The sequence below is a fragment of the Pygocentrus nattereri genome, chromosome 5 (genome assembly GCF_015220715.1).
Source record: "Pygocentrus nattereri isolate fPygNat1 chromosome 5, fPygNat1.pri, whole genome shotgun sequence".
NCBI classification, from domain to species: Eukaryota; Metazoa; Chordata; class Actinopteri; order Characiformes; family Serrasalmidae; genus Pygocentrus; species Pygocentrus nattereri.
This window is the reverse complement of record NC_051215.1, coordinates 1124441-1146940: the sequence shown is the minus strand read 5'-3', so window position 1 is coordinate 1146940 and position 22500 is coordinate 1124441. Positions and strand designations below refer to the sequence as shown.

Genomic DNA, 22500 nt, shown 5'->3' with positions numbered 1-22500 from the left:
TAGACACTCCTACCTTGTCGGTCCACCTTGTAGATGTAAAGTCAGAGACGACAGCTCATCTGCTGCTGCACAGTTTGTGTTGGTCATCCTCTAGTCCTTCATCAGTGGTCACAGGACGCTGCCCACAGGACGCTGCCCACAGGCCACATTTATCCCATAAAATAGTAGTGTATTAAAATGTGCAGAACTGTGTTGATTGTACAGGATATATAGACTTTCACTTATGTGTCATATATATATATACACACACACACACACACACACACATATGTACTGTGAAAAAATGTGATGCTCTGTTTAAGCATATTTGCTGTACTTGGTTACAATAATAGACACTTTTCCAGCATTTAATATTCCCACGATCTCTTGTTGATCGTGGGATCAACATAAAGGACAATCACACTCATCCATCAGTTTTCCGATTTATTCCTTTAATCAGTAAGTTTCACAACTGAACGGAGAGAAGCACATAACGTCAGACTGCTTTGGTTTAGGGCTGATCTCCCACTCCGACCGGGCCCTTTATGGACTGACTATGTAATGAATTATTACTATTATTACCTATAAAGTGTCTATAACACACAGCAGTTTAGGCGCGATACCCTGCCGGTTATAAAGCACCTCACTCACATGCAGCTTCACAGACGGTAGTGGAGGTTTTTAGGTGTTTTTATCACGGATCCATGCTGTTTCTGTGAAATGAGTAACGCAGGCAGATTCAAGGCTTCAGCAGCATCAGAACTCAAACAGTGATCGGCGCCGCCGCAGACGGAGATCTCTCCCCAAAACAGGTTTAAAACCAAAAACACTAAAAAGCTACATTTCCGTTTCCAATAAATCTTCATAAGGACACTTTATAAAAGCTATGAGCTCGAGGCTTCGTCTCCTGCAGCGCTGCAACAAGCAAACACACTGAAAAACACTTTCTGATCGGAACTGATTCAAATGTGTAATCAGTGTCACATGAATATAATAACGCTAGTTTGTAAAAGTAAGTCAGTTGAAATAATAAACGTGTTTATATATTATATACTATATTATTCATGTGGAACTGACGCACACATCTGGCAGCAGAGGCAGATTCTGAAAGCTGAAATGAATGCAATACCTACAACCACTAGGGGGCACTAGTGAGCTCTGGTGCTAAAATCCATCGGGCAGTAAATCTAAAAGTGTTTATAAGCAAGAGGGTCAGTGTACGTATCAGTATGACTGCTTTAACAGGCTAAATTCAGTGTTGACCACGCCCACTTCAGCATCTTTAGTCAGTTTTATGGCCAGTTTAGCGTCTGAGGTTACGTTGCACTTGCTGTTATGACCTTTTCCCACCAGTTCTGTCCAAATTCCCAACAGATAAAATATTCACATTCTCAAAAAAACGAAGCATCATTTTAAAATAGTGCAATTCTCCTCAAAACAATTACGCTCAGTGAAAAACAAGAAATATCAAAAGCAAAAAAATAGTGTGATTGCAGTGTGTTCATAACAAATAAAATTTTCAGATTTTGATTCCTTTGTGCAAAAAGCAAGATCATCCAGCAAGACTCCACCAGGCGGGTCACAGCGGTCAGATCCACTGGGCCTGTGGGGGAGCGCCAGGACGTCTTCACTGTCTGAAGTAGCAGACCTTATCCATGGCCAACATGATCCTAAAACAAGAGAAGATGAGTTAAAATACAGCAGAAAGAACAGAGGACAGGAAAGAAGAGAGGAGAAGAAAGAGGAGAGGTGAGGAGAGAAGAGAGAAGGTGAGAAGAGGAGAGAAGAGAGGAGGTGAAGAGAAGCTGTGAGGAGAGAAGACAGGTGACGAGAGAAAAGAGGTGAAGAGGGAAGAGAAGAGGTGAGGAGAAAAGACTAGGAGGTGAAGGGAGGTAAAGAGAGAAGAGAGGCGAGGAGAGGAGGTGATGAGAGAAGAGAAGAGGTGAGGAGAGAAGACTAGGAGGTGAAGGGAGGTAAAGAGAGAAGAGAGGCGAGGAGAGGAGGTGATGAGAGAAGAGAAGAGGTGAGGAGAGAAGACTAGGAGGTGAAGGGAGGTAAAGAGAGGAGAGAGGCGAGGAGAGGAGGTGATGAGAGAAGAGAAGAGGTGAGGAGAGAAGACTAGGAGGTGAAGGGAGGTAAAGAGAGAAGAGAGGCGAGGAGAGGAGGTGATGAGAGAAGAGAAGAGGTGAGGAGAGAAGACTAGGAGGTGAAGGGAGGTAAAGAGAGAAGAGAGGCGAGGAGAGGAGGTGATGAGAGAAGAGAAGAGGTGAGGAGAGAACACTAGGAGGTGAAGGGAGGTAAAGAGAGGAGAGGCGAGGAGAGGACGTGATGAGAGAAGAGGTGAGGAGAGAACACTAGGAGGTGAAGGGAGGTAAAGAGAGAAGAGGAGAGAAGAGAGGTGAAGAGAAAAGGTGAGGTCAGGAGAGGAGAGAAGAGGTGAGGAGAGAAGACTAGGAGGTGAAGGGAGGTAAAGAGAGAAGAGAGGTGAGGAGAGGAGGTGAGGAGAGAAGAGAGGTGAAGAGAAGAGGTGAGGTTAGGAGAAGAGAGGCGAGGAGAGGAGGTGAGGAGAGAAGAGAGGTGAAGAGAAGAGGTGAGGTCAGGAAAGGAGAGAAGAGGTGAGGAGAGAAGAGAGGTGAAGAGAAGAGGTGAGGTCAGGAGAGGAGAGAAGAGGTGAGGAGAGAAGAGGAGAAGAGAAGTGAAGAGAGGAGAAAAGACGACTGAAGACACGAGAAGAGAGGAAAGAAGGGAGGAGAGGAAAAAGAGCAGCAATGAGCAGAAAAGAAGGGAAGGTGGGGAAGAAAGGAGAAAAGACGAGGAGAACAGACCAGAGAAAGAGCGGAGAAAAGAAGAGCTTTAAGAAAAGAGAGGACGAGTACAGGAGGAAAAAGAAGGAAGTAGGAGACGAGAAGCGAACGACGAGAGATGAGAGGAGCGCGTGAGGGTGGCGGAGTGGTGAACGAGTGTGTACCTCTGGGCCTCGTGTCCTCTCTCGCACAGATTCACCAGCACGTACAGGTGCCTGAGAGCGTACTCGTACTGTAACAGAGCACAGCGGTCAGTAATCTGCCCGTGAACAGAGCTGACCATGTGAATGACAGTAAACGGCCAAACTCTCCTCTCTGATGTGGCCCTGATCTTCCGTCACATCTAAGTTATGTAAGCAGCCTTAACGTTGTTCTCAGACAGAAAACAATGGTTTTCACTCATGTCGTCACCCAGTTTAGAGAAGCCTATAAGCTTTGCTTGCCTTTACACAGGATTCTGGGTAACCAGTCATTTTCTCTGGGCTTCAATGCACACAACAGCACAATAAACCAATTCATGTCAGTACAAGCAAGTTTTAGCTACAAAGCATAGACCGGAGGTCTGTCAGGCCCCCCGCAAGATTTCATCCCGCTCCCGCCTACTTCTGCAGAAAATCAGAGCCATTAGTCCCGCTCCCACCCGCACAGCTCCATCAAGGTGAAGTGACCTCTAATATCTGACACAGTCTATTCAAACACTTCTCTGCTGAAACAAACATCAGGCTCTCTGTGAGCAACTGCACCAAACGGCGTTTATTCAGGGCGGTTTGACTTGGGTCATCTGATCTGTCTCACTGTTATCATTTCATATGGTTTGTATATGATTCAGTGACCGTTCTACCTTATTTAGGCTACTCATTCATTTGTGGGGGTCTCTTCATGTGTAGCTGGTTTCCTGCCCGTTTCAGCGTCCAAGACGCCGTGGCTTGTCCAGCAGGAATCAGCAGGAGCGCATCTCTACTACTTAAACTCTTTAAAACTTTACTAAACTTTTCAAAACTGCTTTGAACTTCACTTCAGAACCTTACAGAGGGAAGGCTAACCAGCCTCGGCGCCTCTGGGCTACGTCGTGTTTTATTTCTCATTTACATTCATCGTTCAGTTGTTTTTCATCTAAGCTCTGCTCTGTGCTTACGATAACACCCAATTACAGTACAAGCATGTGTGTGTGCGTGTGTGTGTGTGTGTGTGTGTGTGTGTGTGTGTGTACCTGCTGGTCGTGCCAGTTGAAGCAGTGTGTTTTGAAGTGTGTGAGTGTGTCTCTGTAACACTCGTGCTGGGTGACCTCCTGGCGCTCGTCCAGAACGTTCTGGACCTCTCGCTGCTCCTGCACCACTTGCTCGGACACAAGCCGCATGGTGTCCGCCAGCAGCTTACGCACCTGCACACACACACAGAGACGCTGAGTAAACACATACACTGCGTTTTAAAAATCTCAGACAGAGATCTCTCTTCTCGCGGGGACGCTGTGATAAACAGCAGGGGGCGCTCTCGCAGTATTCACAACTTAGTTTATTACAATTTAATTTAGTCTGACCTTTTTTTACATCAGTGACAGCAGCTGACTGGATAACTAACACGATTACATGTTTATCTTCAGGTGTGTGTGTGTGTATTGTTGGTTGCTAGGCAACAGGCATAACAACTGATTCCCAAATTCAATTGGGTAGTTAAGATTTGCTAACTGGAGATAAGATGCTGTAAGATAAGATTCCTAAATTAAGATCAGATTTGCTCTGTAATACGACAGCCTGTCTGATCTTAACCTGTCTGATCTTAACCTGTCTGATCTCAACCTGTCTGATCTTAACCTAGACGTTTCTGTGACACGGCTCCTGTGTTCGATGATCTGATCGATCACTTTAAGTGGGTATATCACTTCCACTGATTCTAAAAGTCTTCGGTGATAAATGTTTCGCACCTTCAGGTGGGCATTGATCTCCATCAGGTATCCCCTGGCTGCAGTGATGTCATTGCTCTTCATGAGCTTCCTCTTCAGGATGGATAGGTAGACGTCCGGGCTGGGCGTGAGGTCACGCTCTGTAACCGGGGGCAACGATACGGGTTCAGTGCCCGGAGCTCCGCCCAGAGAGTTACCCTGGAACTCGATCACCTTCATATGAGACAGAGTCTAACACACACACACGCACACACACACACACACGCACGCACGCACACACACACGCACACACACACGCACACGCACGCACACGCACGCACACGCACGCACACGCACGCACACAGCAAATTATACTTTCAAAATAACATAACACAATAATGCACATAAAATAGAGAAAAACTGAATAAAAAATGTTTACAATTTGTTTAGATTGTCTATATTTATGCTTTCATTTATTTGTTTTGATTTTTTTTACTGTTTTTTTTTCACAAGTATTATCATAATATTGTCTGTCCTTACAGTCTTACATAAAAGATCAAATTGCTGCAAGTAAATCAAATTACTCGTCAATTTTTTTTATCAAATACAGTAAAATCTGTAGAAATGTGCCATATATAATATATATGTTCCCTGTAGTTCTCATTTGTTGGCTTATTTGCAATTAGAATATTAACAAAACATGTAATAATAACATGCAACCGGGGGTGCCCAAACTTTCGCACACCACTGCGTGCTTGTTTTTATTTGCTCTTCCTCTGTGAAGCACCTTGACCTGCATTTTATCGTATGAGATGAGTGAGAGATCCATTCTGACAATCAGCACAGGTTTACTTCAGTTTGCTCTGCACTGCTTGCTGTAAACACTCCCGGTCAAATTACAGGTTCAGTTGATTTTTAAAGTGAATTTAGTGAACGCGTTAGTGAACTTAAATATGACACTTTTGAGCAAAGTGTCTATAAATTAGTTTAAAAATAAAATATAAAATGTGTCACAATTTTTGCACAGAACAGTTTCGGCAGATAAACGGTGACCTGACGAAAGGCGGCCGCGCTATATAAGGTGTATATAAGGTGTTACCTTGTTTCCGTACTGCATGACGTGGCTGGTGTTGGTGAGGCTTTTAACGATTTTAAACTGCTTAGCCAGCGTCTCCTTAGTCAGATCCTCCTGCGGCGCATAACACACACACACACGCACACACACACACACACAGGCAAGAGGTCAGAAAACGCATAAGAGCATCTTCAACAAGATGTAATGGAACCTTATATCCACCCAAATCAGCACAGCACGCATCATTAAACAGTTAAGATGTAAACAGAGCCATTCAGAGCGGTTCTCTGTTCTAGATAAACTGACCGAGTTAGAGCCGTCCACAGCGGTGGTGATAGGAACCAGACGTCCCTCTAAAAGCTCCTCACAGTGGTGGTGATAGGAACCAGACGTCCCTCTAAAAGCTCCTACAGAAAGTTCCTACATGAACTGGTTCTGAATTCACTGCCTGATGACTGAGACGCTGTTTTATGAGAGTTTAGAGAACTTCAACTCCATTCATGGTGGAGGGAGACATGCAGGGCGCTGTGCGGCAAAATAGTCCCCAAAAAAAACTCAGTATTCCAGATTTTCCACTGTTTTCCATCAGCAGCATTCCAGATAAGCTCAGAAGACTCGTGTAGGTTCTCTGGTGGTTCTGGATGGTAAATAAAGTGTCTATATCTGTGTTGTAGTCATGGCGACGCCGGGTTCCCATCACCACCACTGTAAAGACGTCTGAACCGTTTGACAGGAAATCACCTTTCAGTGATCTCTAACGGACTTGCTGTCCATTTGCACGAGCTAATTGGTGGGTATAAGCTACCGTAGCCTCGTGGCTCCAGGTCTGATGGGATAAATCTCACCTTGTCGGAGTCCTCCATCCAGTTAACGCTGTACCAGTCTCCCAGATAGGTGTCTCTGGCCTCGTCATAGTAACAGGCGTAGGACGACTCATGAGGGTTCGCGGCAGTTGTGGCATAAACTGGGAATTACAGGGGAGATAATGTTACATAGACACAGGAAAAGCGTTTATCCTGTTATTAATCTTAAGACTCATTACTGGACGTATAAGAGAGCAGTAATAAGCGCAGACGTCAGCAGGGAACTCACTCTGCCAGCACACAGCATAATGGCACTCCTCTGTTAAACACTGCACAATGAAGATTTCAACACTTTTAGTTTTTGGTTCCACTCTGTAGATCTACAGTTACAGTTCTCTGATACTCTGTTACCCTGTTCTTCAGTGGTCAGGACCCCCATGGACCCTCACAGAGCAGGTACTGTTTGGGTGGTGGATCATTCTCAGCACTGCAGTAACACTGACGTGGTGGTGGTGTGTTAGTGTGTGTTGTGCTGGTCTGAGTGGATCAGACACAGCAGTGCTGCAAGAACTGACCACTGAAGAACAGGGTAACAGAGTATCAGAGAAACAGATGGACTACAGTCTGTAACTGTACAACTACATAGTGGAACTAAACGGTCAGTGGAGCTAATAAAGTGGACAGTGAGCATAGCATCGAGGAGGTGGTCAGAATGTTACGCCTGATCGGTGTACATACATACATACACACACACACACACACACACACGTATTATATATATATATATATATATATATATATATATATATATATACACATATACATATATACATATACATATACATATATTAGACTAAATATATAAACATGAATATAGAATATAACTTAGATTATTATTGTTATTATTGTTATTATTATTATTATTATTATTATTATTGCTATTGTTATTATTATTATTATCCAAATCAGACTATAAATTTATATCTTCCTCTTCTGATCCAGGTGAGTAACAGAAGTGATCGTTAACTCTGACCCCGCCTGACCAAGAGCAGATGATTATGACTTCTACACTGGTAAACCACAAATCACGCGGCGGTCAAAATGCACAGCAACAAATGTGTTTTGCCCAGAGTTGCTGACCTCAGCAGAAATGGACAGGAAAAGTGTAACATCAGCACGGGGGAAAAAAGCTGTGGGAAGCAGAGACGGATTTACGGTAACACAGCTGCATCGCCCGACCCCCCTCAGCCACATGACCTGCTTTACTGATTGTGAAAATAAGGCAGAACCTCCTCAGGCCTGAGGACCTTAACACACAGGGTCACATGCAATGTGCCATAACTTTCACACACGCCACATTTTATATTTTATTCCCCCCAGGGTATTAAACTCAGTAAACAAACACACACAGTAATGCACAGCAGTGTGTCTCTGTAAAGGACGTGTAACTTATTTACACTAAAAAACAAACAAAACAACTAATACATGCAGTTTGATCAGGACTGTTTAAACTGTACAGCTGCAGCCACAAAGAGGGAAGTACTGACTATAAAACAGTATAAACACTAAAATACTGACTATAAAACAGTATAAATACTAAAATATTGACTATAAAACAGTATAAACACTAAAATATTTAGATTAAAACAGTATAAATACTAAAATATTGACTATAAAACAGTCAATACTACAAACCATCATGAACATCATTATATATTCATTCATTCATTCAGAACCTTCAGCCAACCGTGTTCTGCACACTGTGGAATTAGACCCCTGCATTTGACCCGTCCGTGCAGTGAAACACCCACATACACACTAGTGAACACACACACTACGGGGCAGTGAGAACACTTGCCCGGAGCAGTGGTCAGCCCTATCCACGGCGCCTGAGGAGCAGTTGGGGGTCAGGTGTCTTGCTCAGGCACCTTGGGCACGTATGTCGGCTGAGGATATCGAATATATATATATATATATATATATATATATATATATATATATATATATATATATATATATATATATATATATATACACACATATGAGAGAAATTCTCCTATAGTATTATAATGTCACACATATATATTCTATAGATATATATATATATATATATATATATATATATATATGTATATAGAGAAACATTTACTGTAACACTGTAAACTCTAAACCAGGCCACGGGGTCGAAACATGCAGCAGAAACAGGAACTAACATGAATATAAACGCACTTTTCCCTCTGACTGTAGAGCAAGTCTCCATATACGCAGTTCTAAATACGGTACTGTGCGAAAGTCTGAGGCATCAAGCTCATTGATAAACAAGGGTTTAAGAAAATGGTTAAACAAACACACTAACATCCATAAAATCATTATATATACATATAATCATTATTAATTCATGTTGTATCAAATATTAACACTTTTCTCAGCAAATAAACAAAAACTACACAAATAAATAGATTTTGAAAATGTGTCTTGGGTGCCAAGACTTTCGCACAGTACTGTCCTAATTAATAACACACACACCCACACACACCCACACCGTCCCTCTGAGCCGTGAGCTCCGGGCAGGTATCTCGAACAACAGATAAAAACAGCAAAAATATACAGATTCTTCTTTCGTCAGAAGTCCCTGAGGGCGGCGGGTTCTGACCGGGCCGGGTTCTGACCTGGCCGGGTCAGACCGCACCGTGGGCAGCTCTGATTTACAGGGTTACTGTCTTTGTGCTGTTTTGACAAATAAAGAGGAAAAACTGAAGCTCACCATCGATGTCCACAGGCAGAGGCTTCATCATAGAGCCAGACTCGCACGCCTCGATGTAGAACACCATCTACACGTGAGAGAAGGACAAGGCGCTCAAAGCTCTGCTCTGCTCAGCAAGCGGCGACACTACACAGCTTCACAGCAATCAATCTGCCACCATGCTAACATCAGCTCCACGACAAACTGCCTAAGAATATACATACATCAGCAGAAAAGCTGTACTTTTACATTACTCAGTTATACATATTATATAATTAGACTAATTACCGTGGCAGCATCAATATTTCTCAAATCAAGGAGCTTCTCAGCATTAATTAAACCGTGACTAAACCCCAGCCCACTGATCGCCACTGCTGTCCGATTTTAACGGTATATATAAACAATTAAGAAATCTTTAGCAGCTTTAGGAGCAGTGCGGTAGGTATTATGGTATTGTAGGTATTGTGATATAAACCGAGTCCGTTCTACAGTTTCTCATTAGGCTGAATGAATAACCGGCTCTAAATGTAGGTATTGTGATATAAACCGAGTCCGTTCTACAGTTTCTCATTAGACTGAATGAATAACCGGCTCTAAATGTAGGTATTGTGATATAAACCGAGTCCGTTCTACAGTTTCTCATTAGACTGAATGAATAACCGACTCTAAATGTAGGTATTGTGATATAAACCGAGTCCGTTCTACAGTTTCTCATTAGACTGAATGAATAACCGGCTCTAAATGTAGGTATTGTGATATAAACCGAGTCCGTTCTACAGTTTCTCATTAGACTGAATGAATAACCGGCTCTAAATGTAGGTATTGTGATATAAACCGAGTCCGTTCTACAGTTTCTCATTAGACTGAATGAATAACCGACTCTAAATGTAGGTATTGTGATATAAACCGAGTCCGTTCTACAGTTTCTCATTAGGCTGAATGAATAACCGACTCTAAATGTAGGTATTGTGATATAAACCGAGTCCGTTCTACAGTTTCTCATTAGACTGAATGAATAACCGACTCTAAATGTAGGTATTGTGATATAAACCGAGTCCGTTCTACAGTTTCTCGTTAGACTGAATGAATAACCGACTCTAAATGTAGGTATTGTGATATAAACCGAGTCTGTTCTACAGTTTCTCGTTAGACTGAATGAATAACCGGCTCTAAATGTAGGTATTGTGATATAAACCGAGTCCGTTCTACAGTTTCTCGTTAGGCTGAATGAATAACCGGCTCTAAATGTAGGTATTGTGATATAAACCGAGTCCGTTCTACAGTTTCTCATTAGACTGAATGAATAACCGACTCTAAATGTAGGTATTGTGATATAAACCGAGTCCGTTCTACAGTTTCTCATTAGGCTGAATGAATAACCGACTCTAAATGTAGGTATTGTGATATAAACCGAGTCCGTTCTACAGTTTCTCATTAGGCTGAATGAATAACCGACTCTAAATGTAGGTATTGTGATATAAACCGAGTCCGTTCTACAGTTTCTCATTAGACTGAATGAATAACCGACTCTAAATGTAGGTATTGTGATATAAACCGAGTCCGTTCTACAGTTTCTCATTAGACTGAATGAATAACCGACTCTAAATGTAGGTATTGTGATATAAACCGAGTCCGTTCTACAGTTTCTCATTAGACTGAATGAATAACCGGCTCTAAATGTAGGTATTGTGATATAAACCGAGTCCGTTCTACAGTTTCTCATTAGACTGAATGAATAACCGGCTCTAAATGTAGGTATTGTGATATAAACCGAGTCCGTTCTACAGTTTCTCATTAGGCTGAATGAATAACCGACTCTAAATGTAGGTATTGTGATATAAACCGAGTCCGTTCTACAGTTTCTCATTAGACTGAATGAATAACCGACTCTAAATGTAGGTATTGTGATATAAACCGAGTCCGTTCTACAGTTTCTCATTAGACTGAATGAATAACCGACTCTAAATGTAGGTATTGTGATATAAACCGAGTCCGTTCTACAGTTTCTCATTAGTCTGAATGAATAACCGACTCTAAATGTAGGTATTGTGATATAAACCGAGTCCGTTCTACAGTTTCTCATTAGGCTGAATGAATAACCGGCTCTAAATGTAGGTATTGTGATATAAACCGAGTCCGTTCTACAGTTTCTCATTAGACTGAATGAATAACCGACTCTAAATGTAGGTATTGTGATATAAACCGAGTCCGTTCTACAGTTTCTCATTAGACTGAATGAATAACCGACTCTAAATGTAGGTATTGTGATATAAACCGAGTCCGTTCTACAGTTTCTCATTAGACTGAATGAATAACCGACTCTAAATGTAGGTATTGTGATATAAACCGAGTCCGTTCTACAGTTTCTCATTAGACTGAATGAATAACCGGCTCTAAATGTAGGTATTGTGATATAAACCGAGTCCGTTCTACAGTTTCTCATTAGACTGAATGAATAACCGACTCTAAATGTAGGTATTGTGATATAAACCGAGTCCGTTCTACAGGTTCTCATTAGGCTGAATGAATAACCGGCTCTAAATGTAGGTATTGTGATATAAACCGAGTCCGTTCTACAGGTTCTCATTAGGCTGAATGAATAACCGACTCTAAATGTAGGTATTGTGATATAAACCGAGTCCGTTCTACAGTTTCTCATTAGGCTGAATGAATAACCGGCTCTAAATGTAGGTATTGTGATATAAACCGAGTCCGTTCTACAGTTTCTCATTAGACTGAATGAATAACCGGCTCTAAATGTAGGTATTGTGATATAAACCGAGTCCGTTCTACAGTTTCTCATTAGACTGAATGAATAACCGGCTCTAAATGTAGGTATTGTGATATAAACCGAGTCCGTTCTACAGTTTCTCATTAGACTGAATGAATAACCGACTCTAAATGTAGGTATTGTGATATAAACCGAGTCCGTTCTACAGTTTCTCATTAGACTGAATGAATAACCGACTCTAAATGTAGGTATTGTGATATAAACCGAGTCCGTTCTACAGTTTCTCATTAGGCTGAATGAATAATCGACTCTAAATGTAGGTATTGTGATATAAACCGAGTCCGTTCTACAGTTTCTCATTAGGCTGAATGAATAACCGACTCTAAATGTAGGTATTGTGATATAAACCGAGTCCGTTCTACAGTTTCTCATTAGACTGAATGAATAACCGACTCTAAATGTAGGTATTGTGATATAAACCGAGTCCGTTCTACAGTTTCTCATTAGACTGAATGAATAACCGACTCTAAATATAGGTATTGTGATATAAACCGAGTCCGTTCTACAGTTTCTCATTAGACTGAATGAATAACCGACTCTAAATGTAGGTATTGTGATATAAACCGAGTCCGTTCTACAGTTTCTCATTAGACTGAATGAATAACCGACTCTAAATGTAGGTATTGTGATATAAACCGAGTCCGTTCTACAGTTTCTCATTAGACTGAATGAATAACCGGCTCTAAATGTAGGTATTGTGATATAAACCGAGTCCGTTCTACAGTTTCTCATTAGACTGAATGAATAACCGGCTCTAAATGTAGGTATTGTGATATAAACCGAGTCCGTTCTACAGTTTCTCATTAGACTGAATGAATAACCGGCTCTAAATGTAGGTATTGTGATATAAACCGAGTCCGTTCTACAGTTTCTCATTAGACTGAATGAATAACCGGCTCTAAATGTAGGTATTGTGATATAAACCGAGTCCGTTCTACAGTTTCTCATTAGACTGAATGAATAACCGGCTCTAAATGTAGGTATTGTGATATAAACCGAGTCCGTTCTACAGTTTCTCATTAGACTGAATGAATAACCGACTCTAAATGTAGGTATTGTGATATAAACCGAGTCCGTTCTACAGTTTCTCATTAGGCTGAATGAATAACCGACTCTAAATGTAGGTATTGTGATATAAACCGAGTCCGTTCTACAGTTTCTCATTAGACTGAATGAATAACCGGCTCTAAATGTAGGTATTGTGATATAAACCGAGTCCGTTCTACAGTTTCTCATTAGACTGAATGAATAACCGACTCTAAATGTAGGTATTGTGATATAAACCGAGTCCGTTCTACAGTTTCTCATTAGGCTGAATGAATAACCGGCTCTAAATGTAGGTATTGTGATATAAACCGAGTCCGTTCTACAGTTTCTCATTAGGCTGAATGAATAACCGGCTCTAAATGTAGGTATTGTGATATAAACCGAGTCCGTTCTACAGTTTCTCATTAGGCTGAATGAATAACCGACTCTAAATGTAGGTATTGTGATATAAACCGAGTCCGTTCTACAGTTTCTCATTAGGCTGAATGAATAACCGACTCTAAATGTAGGTATTGTGATATAAACCGAGTCCGTTCTACAGTTTCTCATTAGGCTGAATGAATAACCGACTCTAAATGTAGGTATTGTGATATAAACCGAGTCCGTTCTACAGTTTCTCATTAGGCTGAATGAATAACCGACTCTAAATGTAGGTATTGTGATATAAACCGAGTCCGTTCTACAGTTTCTCATTAGGCTGAATGAATAACCGACTCTAAATGTAGGTATTGTGATATAAACCGAGTCCGTTCTACAGTTTCTCATTAGGCTGAATGAATAACCGACTCTAAATGTAGGTATTGTGATATAAACCGAGTCCGTTCTACAGTTTCTCATTAGGCTGAATGAATAACCGACTCTAAATGTAGGTATTGTGATATAAACCGAGTCCGTTCTACAGTTTCTCATTAGGCTGAATGAATAACCGACTCTAAATGTAGGTATTGTGATATAAACCGAGTCCGTTCTACAGTTTCTCATTAGGCTGAATGAATAACCGACTCTAAATGTAGGTATTGTGATATAAACCGAGTCCGTTCTACTGTTTCTCATTTGGCTGAATGAATAACCGACTCTAAATGTAGGTATTGTGATATAAACCGAGTCCGTTCTACAGTTTCTCATTAGGCTGAATGAATAACCGACTCTAAATGTAGGTATTGTGATATAAACCGAGTCCGTTCTACAGTTTCTCATTAGGCTGAATGAATAACCGACTCTAAATGTAGGTATTGTGATATAAACCGAGTCCGTTCTACAGTTTCTCATTAGGCTGAATGAATAACCGACTCTAAATGTAGGTATTGTGATATAAACCGAGTCCGTTCTACAGTTTCACATTAGGCTGAATGAATAACCGACTCTAAATGTAGGTATTGTGATATAAACCGAGTCCGTTCTACAGTTTCTCATTAGGCTGAATGAATAACCGACTCTAAATGTAGGTATTGTGATATAAACCGAGTCCGTTCTACAGTTTCTCATTAGACTGAATGAATAACCGACTCTAAATGTAGGTATTGTGATATAAACCGAGTCCGTTCTACAGTTTCTCATTAGGCTAAATGAATAACCGACTCTAAATGTAGGTATTGTGATATAAACCGAGTCCGTTCTACAGTTTCTCATTAGGCTGAATGAATAACCGACTCTAAATGTAGGTATTGTGATATAAACCGAGTCCGTTCTACAGTTTCTCATTAGGCTGAATGAATAACCGACTCTAAATGTAGGTATTGTGATATAAACCGAGTCCGTTCTACAGTTTCTCATTAGACTGAATGAATAACCGACTCTAAATGTAGGTATTGTGATATAAACCGAGTCCGTTCTACAGTTTCTCATTAGACTGAATGAATAACCGACTCTAAATGTAGGTATTGTGATATAAACCGAGTCTGTTCTACAGTTTCTCATTAGACTGAATGAATAACCGGCTCTAAATGTAGGTATTGTGATATAAACCGAGTCCGTTCTACAGTTTCTCATTAGACTGAATGAATAACAGGCTCTAAATGTAGGTATTGTGATATAAACCGAGTCCGTTCTACAGTTTCTCATTAGACTGAATGAATAACCGGCTCTAAATGTAGGTATTGTGATATAAACCGAGTCCGTTCTACAGTTTCTCATTAGGCTGAATGAATAACCGACTCTAAATGTAGGTATTGTGATATAAACCGAGTCCGTTCTACAGTTTCTCATTAGGCTGAATGAATAACCGACTCTAAATGTAGGTATTGTGATATAAACCGAGTCCGTTCTACAGTTTCTCATTAGACTGAATGAATAACCGACTCTAAATGTAGGTATTGTGATATAAACCGAGTCTGTTCTACAGTTTCTCATTAGACTGAATGAATAACCGACTCTAAATGTAGGTATTGTGATATAAACCGAGTCCGTTCTACAGTTTCTCATTAGACTGAATGAATAACCGACTCTAAATGTAGGTATTGTGATATAAACCGAGTCCGTTCTACAGTTTCTCATTAGACTGAATGAATAACCGACTCTAAATGTAGGTATTGTGATATAAACCGAGTCCGTTCTACAGTTTCTCATTAGACTGAATGAATAACCGACTCTAAATGTAGGTATTGTGATATAAACCGAGTCCGTTCTACAGTTTCTCATTAGACTGAATGAATAACCGACTCTAAATGTAGGTATTGTGATATAAACCGAGTCCGTTCTACAGTTTCTCATTAGACTGAATGAATAACCGGCTCTAAATGTAGGTATTGTGATATAAACCGAGTCCGTTCTACAGTTTCTCATTAGACTGAATGAATAACCGACTCTAAATGTAGGTATTGTGATATAAACCGAGTCCGTTCTACAGTTTCTCATTAGACTGAATGAATAACCGACTCTAAATGTAGGTATTGTGATATAAACCGAGTCCGTTCTACAGTTTCTCATTAGACTGAATGAATAACCGGCTCTAAATGTAGGTATTGTGATATAAACCGAGTCCGTTCTACAGTTTCTCATTAGACTGAATGAATAACCGGCTCTAAATGTAGGTATTGTGATATAAACCGAGTCCGTTCTACAGTTTCTCATTAGGCTGAATGAATAACCGACTCTAAATGTAGGTATTGTGATATAAACCAAGTCCGTTCTACAGTTTCTCATTAGACTGAATGAATAACCGGCTCTAAATGTAGGTATTGTGATATAAACCGAGTCCGTTCTACAGTTTCTCATTAGACTGAATGAATAACCGGCTCTAAATGTAGGTATTGTGATATAAACCAAGTCCGTTCTACAGTTTCTCATTAGACTGAATGAATAACCGACTCTAAATGTAGGTATTGTGATATAAACCGAGTCTGTTCTACAGTTTCTCATTAGACTGAATGAATAACCGGCTCTAAATGTAGGTATTGTGATATAAACCGAGTCCGTTCTACAGTTTCTCGTTGGGCTGAATGTGAGTAGCTCTGAAAGAGCTCCTTTGTGGGACGGCTGTAGAGTAAAGAGTGAAAAAAGAACATCACCTTCTTGTACTTCTGGTTTTTGCGCATGTACTGAATGGCATCCATCAGGTCGGTGACGTGAAGCTGAGGAGAGAAGAAGGATGAACTGTACTGAGACATTTTCTACAAACCACAGAAAGGAGAAGTGAAAGAGCTGCAACGGCTCCATCGAGTCAGTCATAAACAGGTTCATCATTCACAGCGTCACGCGACACGGGCACTGGGACGTTTGCTGACTCAGATCCTGAGTTTCAGTCATCTGACTTGATGCCAGTCCGAAAGCAAGAAGGACAGAGTGGCAAAAATAGAAACTCTAAAATATTCGCCGCTCCTTCACTCTGTTTAATCCTCCATACTCGCCCGAAGGTGAACACTGAGACCTGCGCAAAACCTCGTATCTCAACTTTTGACACCGCCATGTAAACTGCTGTGTGCAAAAGTCTGTGCACCCCTAGTGAAATTCCACGTATTCCACGTTCCACTCATCACTCTCTGTTCACTCACTAGTACATTTCCCTCTCTATCCTTTATCAGCCTAACCTGCTGTACATCCTTTCCAGCTCTATCTCTCTGTTTAGCCAAACGATACAAGTCCTTTACTCCTTCTTTACTGTCCAGCCTCTCATACAGCTCATCACAGGCCTGAGCCTTTGCCTTTACCACCATTCTTTTCACTATGCGACTAGCCTCACAGAACTCCTGCCTACTTCCTTCATCTCTCTGGTTATCCCACTTTTTCTTAGCTGCCTTCTTCTTCTGAATACTCTCCTGGACCTCCTCATTCCACCACCAACCTTCCTTGTCTTCTTTCCTCTGACCAGATGAAACACCCAACACATTCCTGCCAGTTTCTCTCACCACCTTAGTTGTAGTTTCCCAGTCCTCAGGTAGCTCCTCACTGCCCCCAAGGGCCTGTTGCAATTTTTCCCTGAACTGCCTGCAACCATCCTCCTCCTTCAGCTTCCACCATCTAATCTTTGGCTCTGTCTTCACTCTCTTCCTCTTCTTTGTTTCTAATCTCATTCTACAGACAACCACCCTATGCTGCCTTGCTGCACTTTCCCCTGGCACCACTTTACAATCTCCAATCTCCTTTAGGTGGCATCTCCTGCTAAGGATATAATCCACCTGTGTGCACCTCCCTCCACTCTTGTATGTCACCCTGTGTTCTTCCCTCTTCTGAAAATACGTGTTCAATACGTGTTTGCTGAATTTAAATGTTGACTGTGTGAAAGTCGAGGCATGTTTTATATTCCCGCCCCCCACCCCCTCCCCCCATATGATGAATTCAGCAAACAAACAGACTCCGTGTGGTAAAACTTACAGAGCGTGTTCACTTATCTACACTGAAAACGTCAACAACACCAAGGAACTTGACCAGCGGTTCACACAGCAGTCCAATACGTTATCGCTATCGTGATCAATCTTTTCTGGGTATATGATGAGCATGGTCAATATCAGAGCACTAAACAACTGTGTATATCATAAATACAGATTTACACCAATCACAGAGAGCCTTTCAATGCCAACGACCAGAGTCCAGTAACTGCAGACTGGACAGTAAAGAGCAGCTGGTTGGTTTTCAGCCTGCTGTGACCCACTGGGGGATGTTTTCACTGCTGGTCCGCTGGTGCATTTTGTCTGTTGCAGCTCAAAAACACAGAACACTGAAAACAGAAGTACTGTATCTTGCCCCGGGGGCGGTATCCGTATATGTGTATACATACACTAGGTGGACTACAGCACAGGGTTGGCCCCAAATAAAGGAAGAGATGGTTAAAAAGTGCTTACATCATCGTTGGGGAAGGCCAGGAGCCCGGGAGCGCCGTGATCCGTGAAGTACACAAACACGTGATCGTTGGGGCCGCTGCCAGAGAGGAAGAGAAAACGCGCAGAGACGAGTTTAACCACAGGACGACAAACGAAGCGCCCAACACAGACGGAAACCAGAACAGCTGGTTTACGGGACACTGCAGTGAGATAATCAGCACTTAAACAAACGAACTTCAGTCATTCAAACCAGAGTAACCGGAGTGCCTGAGCTGAGATACGCTCAAGGAAAACTCTGAGAAGTCCGCTTTATTTGGATATATCATCAGTGACTATATCTACTCTATATAGCGTTTGATTTATTTATTCATCCTTTTAAGTAAACAACTAACGTCTTAAAAACACTAAGATTTAAAGCACATACACCGGTCAGGCGTGACATTCTGACCACCTCCTTGTTTCTACACTCACTGTCCATCTTATCAGCTCCACTTACTGTATAGCTGCACTCTGTAGTTCTACAGTTACAGACTGTAGTCCATCTGTTTCTCTGATACTCTGTTACCCTGTTCTTCAGTGGTCAGGACCCCCATAGACCCTCACAGAGCAGGTACTATCAGTGTTGCTGCTGGACTGAGAATAGTCCACCAACCAAAAACACCTAGCCTACTTAGAATAGTCCACCTAACCATCACGCCTACTTAGATCACAAGGTGCTGCTCACTACTGGTACCTAGAACTAATAAAGCTCCATCAGGGGGTGGAGCTTCTCATACAGAGCCCCCCAGCTCTGGAATAATCTTCCTGCTAATGTTCGGGAATCAGACTCAGCCTCAGTCTTTAAGTCTAGGCTAAAAACTTATTTGTACAGTCAAGCATTTGGTGACTAGTCTTCCCTGTCAGGTCTGGACCTGCTGGAGTCTCTGCTGCTCTGTTTTACTGTAATCTGTGGTCAGCCACTCTTTACAGAACTGACTCTGTTTTTTCTTCTCCTTTCTCTGCCGAGCTGATCAGCTGCCCATCCTGTGCGTCTGATGCTGCTGCCTCTTCTGCCTTGATTGGTGCCGCTGCTCACCAGCCTTCTGGACCGGTTTGACCACCACTGAGCTTCTTGCTGTACAGCGCTGTGCAGTCCTCACCCTCAGATCTTCTCTTTCTTTTCCCACTTTACTATAAAACTTCATACTAATAATGTTTGCTGTCCGGTGTTGACCAGAGGAGGACGGGTTCCCCTTCTGAGTCTTGGTTCCTCTCAAGGTTTCTTCCTCTTTTAGGGAGTTTTTCCTTGCCACCGTTGCCGCTGGCGACGCTCATGGGGGCTCGGACCCGGAGTTTCTCTCTTCTTTTCTCTTCTCTCTGTAATACTGATTGTTCTGTAAAGCTGCTTTGTGACAACACCTGCTGTAAAAAGCGCTGTATAAATAAATTTTGCCTGCTTGCTTGCTAGCCAACAGCGTCCTGTGGGCAGCGTCCTGTGGGCAGCGTCCTGTGACCACTGATGAAGGACTAGAGGATGACCAACACAAACTGTGCAGCAGCAGATGAGCTGTCGTCTCTGACTTTACATCTACAAGGTGGACCGACAAGGTAGGAGTGTCTAATAGAGTGGACAGTGAGTGGACACAGTGTTTAAAAGCTCCAGCAGCACTGCTGTCTGATCCACTCATACCAGCGCAACACACACTAACACACCACCACCACGTCAGTGTTACTGCAGTGCTGAGAATGACCCACCACCCAAACAGTACCTGCTCTGTGAGGGTCCATGGGGGTCCTGACCACTGAAGAACAGGGTAACAGAGTATCAGAGAAACAGATGGACTACAGTCTGTAACTGTAGAACTACAGAGTGCAGCTATACGGTCAGTGGAGCTGATAAAGTGGACAGTGAGCAGAGAAACGAGGAGGTGGTCAGAGTGTTACGCCTGACCGGTGTCCATAGGATGCCATATGACTGATTTATTATCCTTTTAAATAAACTAACATCTAAAAAACGCTGTAAGATTTAAATCACATTAAATATATTTTTGTTAATCATTTTTTCTTTGATATTTATATTATATGTATATATATTTTCCCTTCTATACACAGACACACATACATATATTCATCTGTGAATGTACCCAGAATTTATTCTGTTTATTATGTTTATTTCTATTTATTGAGTGATTTATAGTGTGTATAACGGCAGAAACACACCCGCAAAGATAAACGAGTTGTGCTCATATCTACTTGCCTCTTCAGCACTTTTCCCGATCCGCCCTTCACGTTGGCCGAATCGCCCTTCAGCACAGCCAGGAAGTTCTGAGGAGTCACATCCTGCACGCATACATACAGGGAATAAGGTGAGAGGTAAGAAAGGAATACGTGAAGAGTCCATCTCGGAAAATTAGCTCAACTCATTCATTCATCTGAATACAGTACACGACACGTGTTCCTGAGAAGCTAGAACAGACAAAACAGAACCTGCCGCATATAAAATAACAATTAACTCTTTAACGACCTCATAATCCGGTGGATCCAGTGATATTCGGGAGAAAAATGTTCAAAGGACAGAATTTATCAGGTTCTGAATATTGTTATTTACCACAGGGGGCGCTAGAGGTGGTTTTTTGAAAACCCTATTCATTCTGGCCCTAGAGAAACGGAGCCCAGACCCGGAAGTCTTAAAACGGAATTCCAGGTCTGAGATAATATAGGCTGTAGTGAAAGTGCTTCTAGGTGTGGTTTCCATATTAAAGCGATTGATCCCTCAGCCCTGCAGCTCAGATCGCCGGCGTGTCTGCGGTGAGACTCACGTCGCCGACGTAGTCCTTCAGAACGCCTTTATAGACGTCGGTTCCGTTCGGCCTGTTGATGACGATTCCTTTAGTAGGATTTCTGAAACAAACACACACAAAGTCCAGTTTCAGCGTTTAAATCAAACTGAATGACTTAAATATCCCGATTTTCCAGAGGGGGACCTGGAATGTAATCTGGAGGAATTTGATTGGTCGATTCGCGCACAATTAAAACAAACACGGTTCTTTAAAGGTTCTTCACTAAGGGGAACAGTCTTACTTAGAACCAGGAGATTTACGCAGAACCACTTCATGCTGAAACGGTGAAACGGTTCCTCAGATTGATGGAGAATGTGTTACGGTTCTATATGGCACCTTTTTTTGAAAAGCACCAAAAAAAGGTTCTGCTATAGATACAGGCTTCACGTCGCCACAGCACCAGAACCCTTTTTGTTGCTGTACAGAACCAACACTATACAGAACCATCTTTTCTAGTGTAGCAATGAATCAGAAAACCAACGTAAACATTTACACAGTTTAATGTACATATTTAACATGATTTACCGCTGCACAGGGACTCTTATTGTGGCGAGGGGGTGTTATCCACTACACTGTCCACCCAAAGTCCCAACACGAATAAAATGAAAATAAAATAAAAACAGGATGCAGTTATGATTATCAGAACTAATAATCAGATTAATAATCGATATTTCCCCTTTTAAATTCAAGTCAAATAAACGGATGTAACATCTCCACCACTGATCCATCATGCACCCTAGTAATCATTGAACCCATTAATCATAAATAATGACGTGGTGTAAACTGAATGTACAGAAAAGCAATAACGGATGAGCCCACCGCACGACTCCCAGCGTTCCCAGAGAACAGCTTCCTCGCTCCGAGCCTTAACTCTGTTCTCCGGAGATTAAACATTAACAGCATGACTAACAGTCACACATCCAAAGATCAGCCCTGAATCAGCCGTATAGCCTATACGCTTCCTGATAAAGCCTGACTGATATAGAAATGTGTGTGTGTGAGTGTGTGTGAGCGTGTGTGTGTGTCTGTGTGTGTGTGTGTGTGTATGTGTGTGTGTGTGAGTGTGTGTCTGTGTGTGTGAGCGCGGGTGTGTGTGAGCGCGTGTGTGTGTGTGAGCGCGTGTGTGTGAGCGTGAGTGTGTGTGTGTGTGTGTGAGCGCGTGTGTGTGTGTGAGCGTGAGTGTGTGTGTGTGTGTGTGAGCGTGAGTGTGTGTGTGTGAGTGTGTGTGAGCGCGTGTGTGTGTGTGTGAGCGTGTGTGTGTGTGTGTGTGTGAGCGTGAGTGTGTGTGAGTGTGAGCGTGAGTGT

The 22500-nt window shown here is 42.0% G+C and overlaps 1 protein-coding gene across 1 annotated transcript in view; it reads right to left on the bottom strand.

Moving 5' to 3' along the window:
* Positions 1–410: 410 nt before the first annotated feature.
* Positions 411–22500, bottom strand: part of lgmn (legumain) — a 27773-nt gene continuing 5683 nt past the window's right edge. The window contains exons 4-14 of the mRNA XM_037538799.1: positions 21175–21256; positions 20613–20695; positions 18398–18473; positions 16628–16690; positions 9305–9371; positions 6583–6701; positions 5762–5851; positions 4705–4914; positions 3994–4164; positions 2948–3015; positions 411–1649 (exon numbers count right to left, since the gene is read on the bottom strand). Of these exons, the coding sequence (XP_037394696.1) occupies positions 1607–1649; positions 2948–3015; positions 3994–4164; positions 4705–4914; positions 5762–5851; positions 6583–6701; positions 9305–9371; positions 16628–16690; positions 18398–18473; positions 20613–20695; positions 21175–21256 (1072 nt within the window). The 3' untranslated portion in view covers positions 411–1606. The remainder of the gene's footprint in view (positions 1650–2947; positions 3016–3993; positions 4165–4704; positions 4915–5761; positions 5852–6582; positions 6702–9304; positions 9372–16627; positions 16691–18397; positions 18474–20612; positions 20696–21174; positions 21257–22500) is intronic.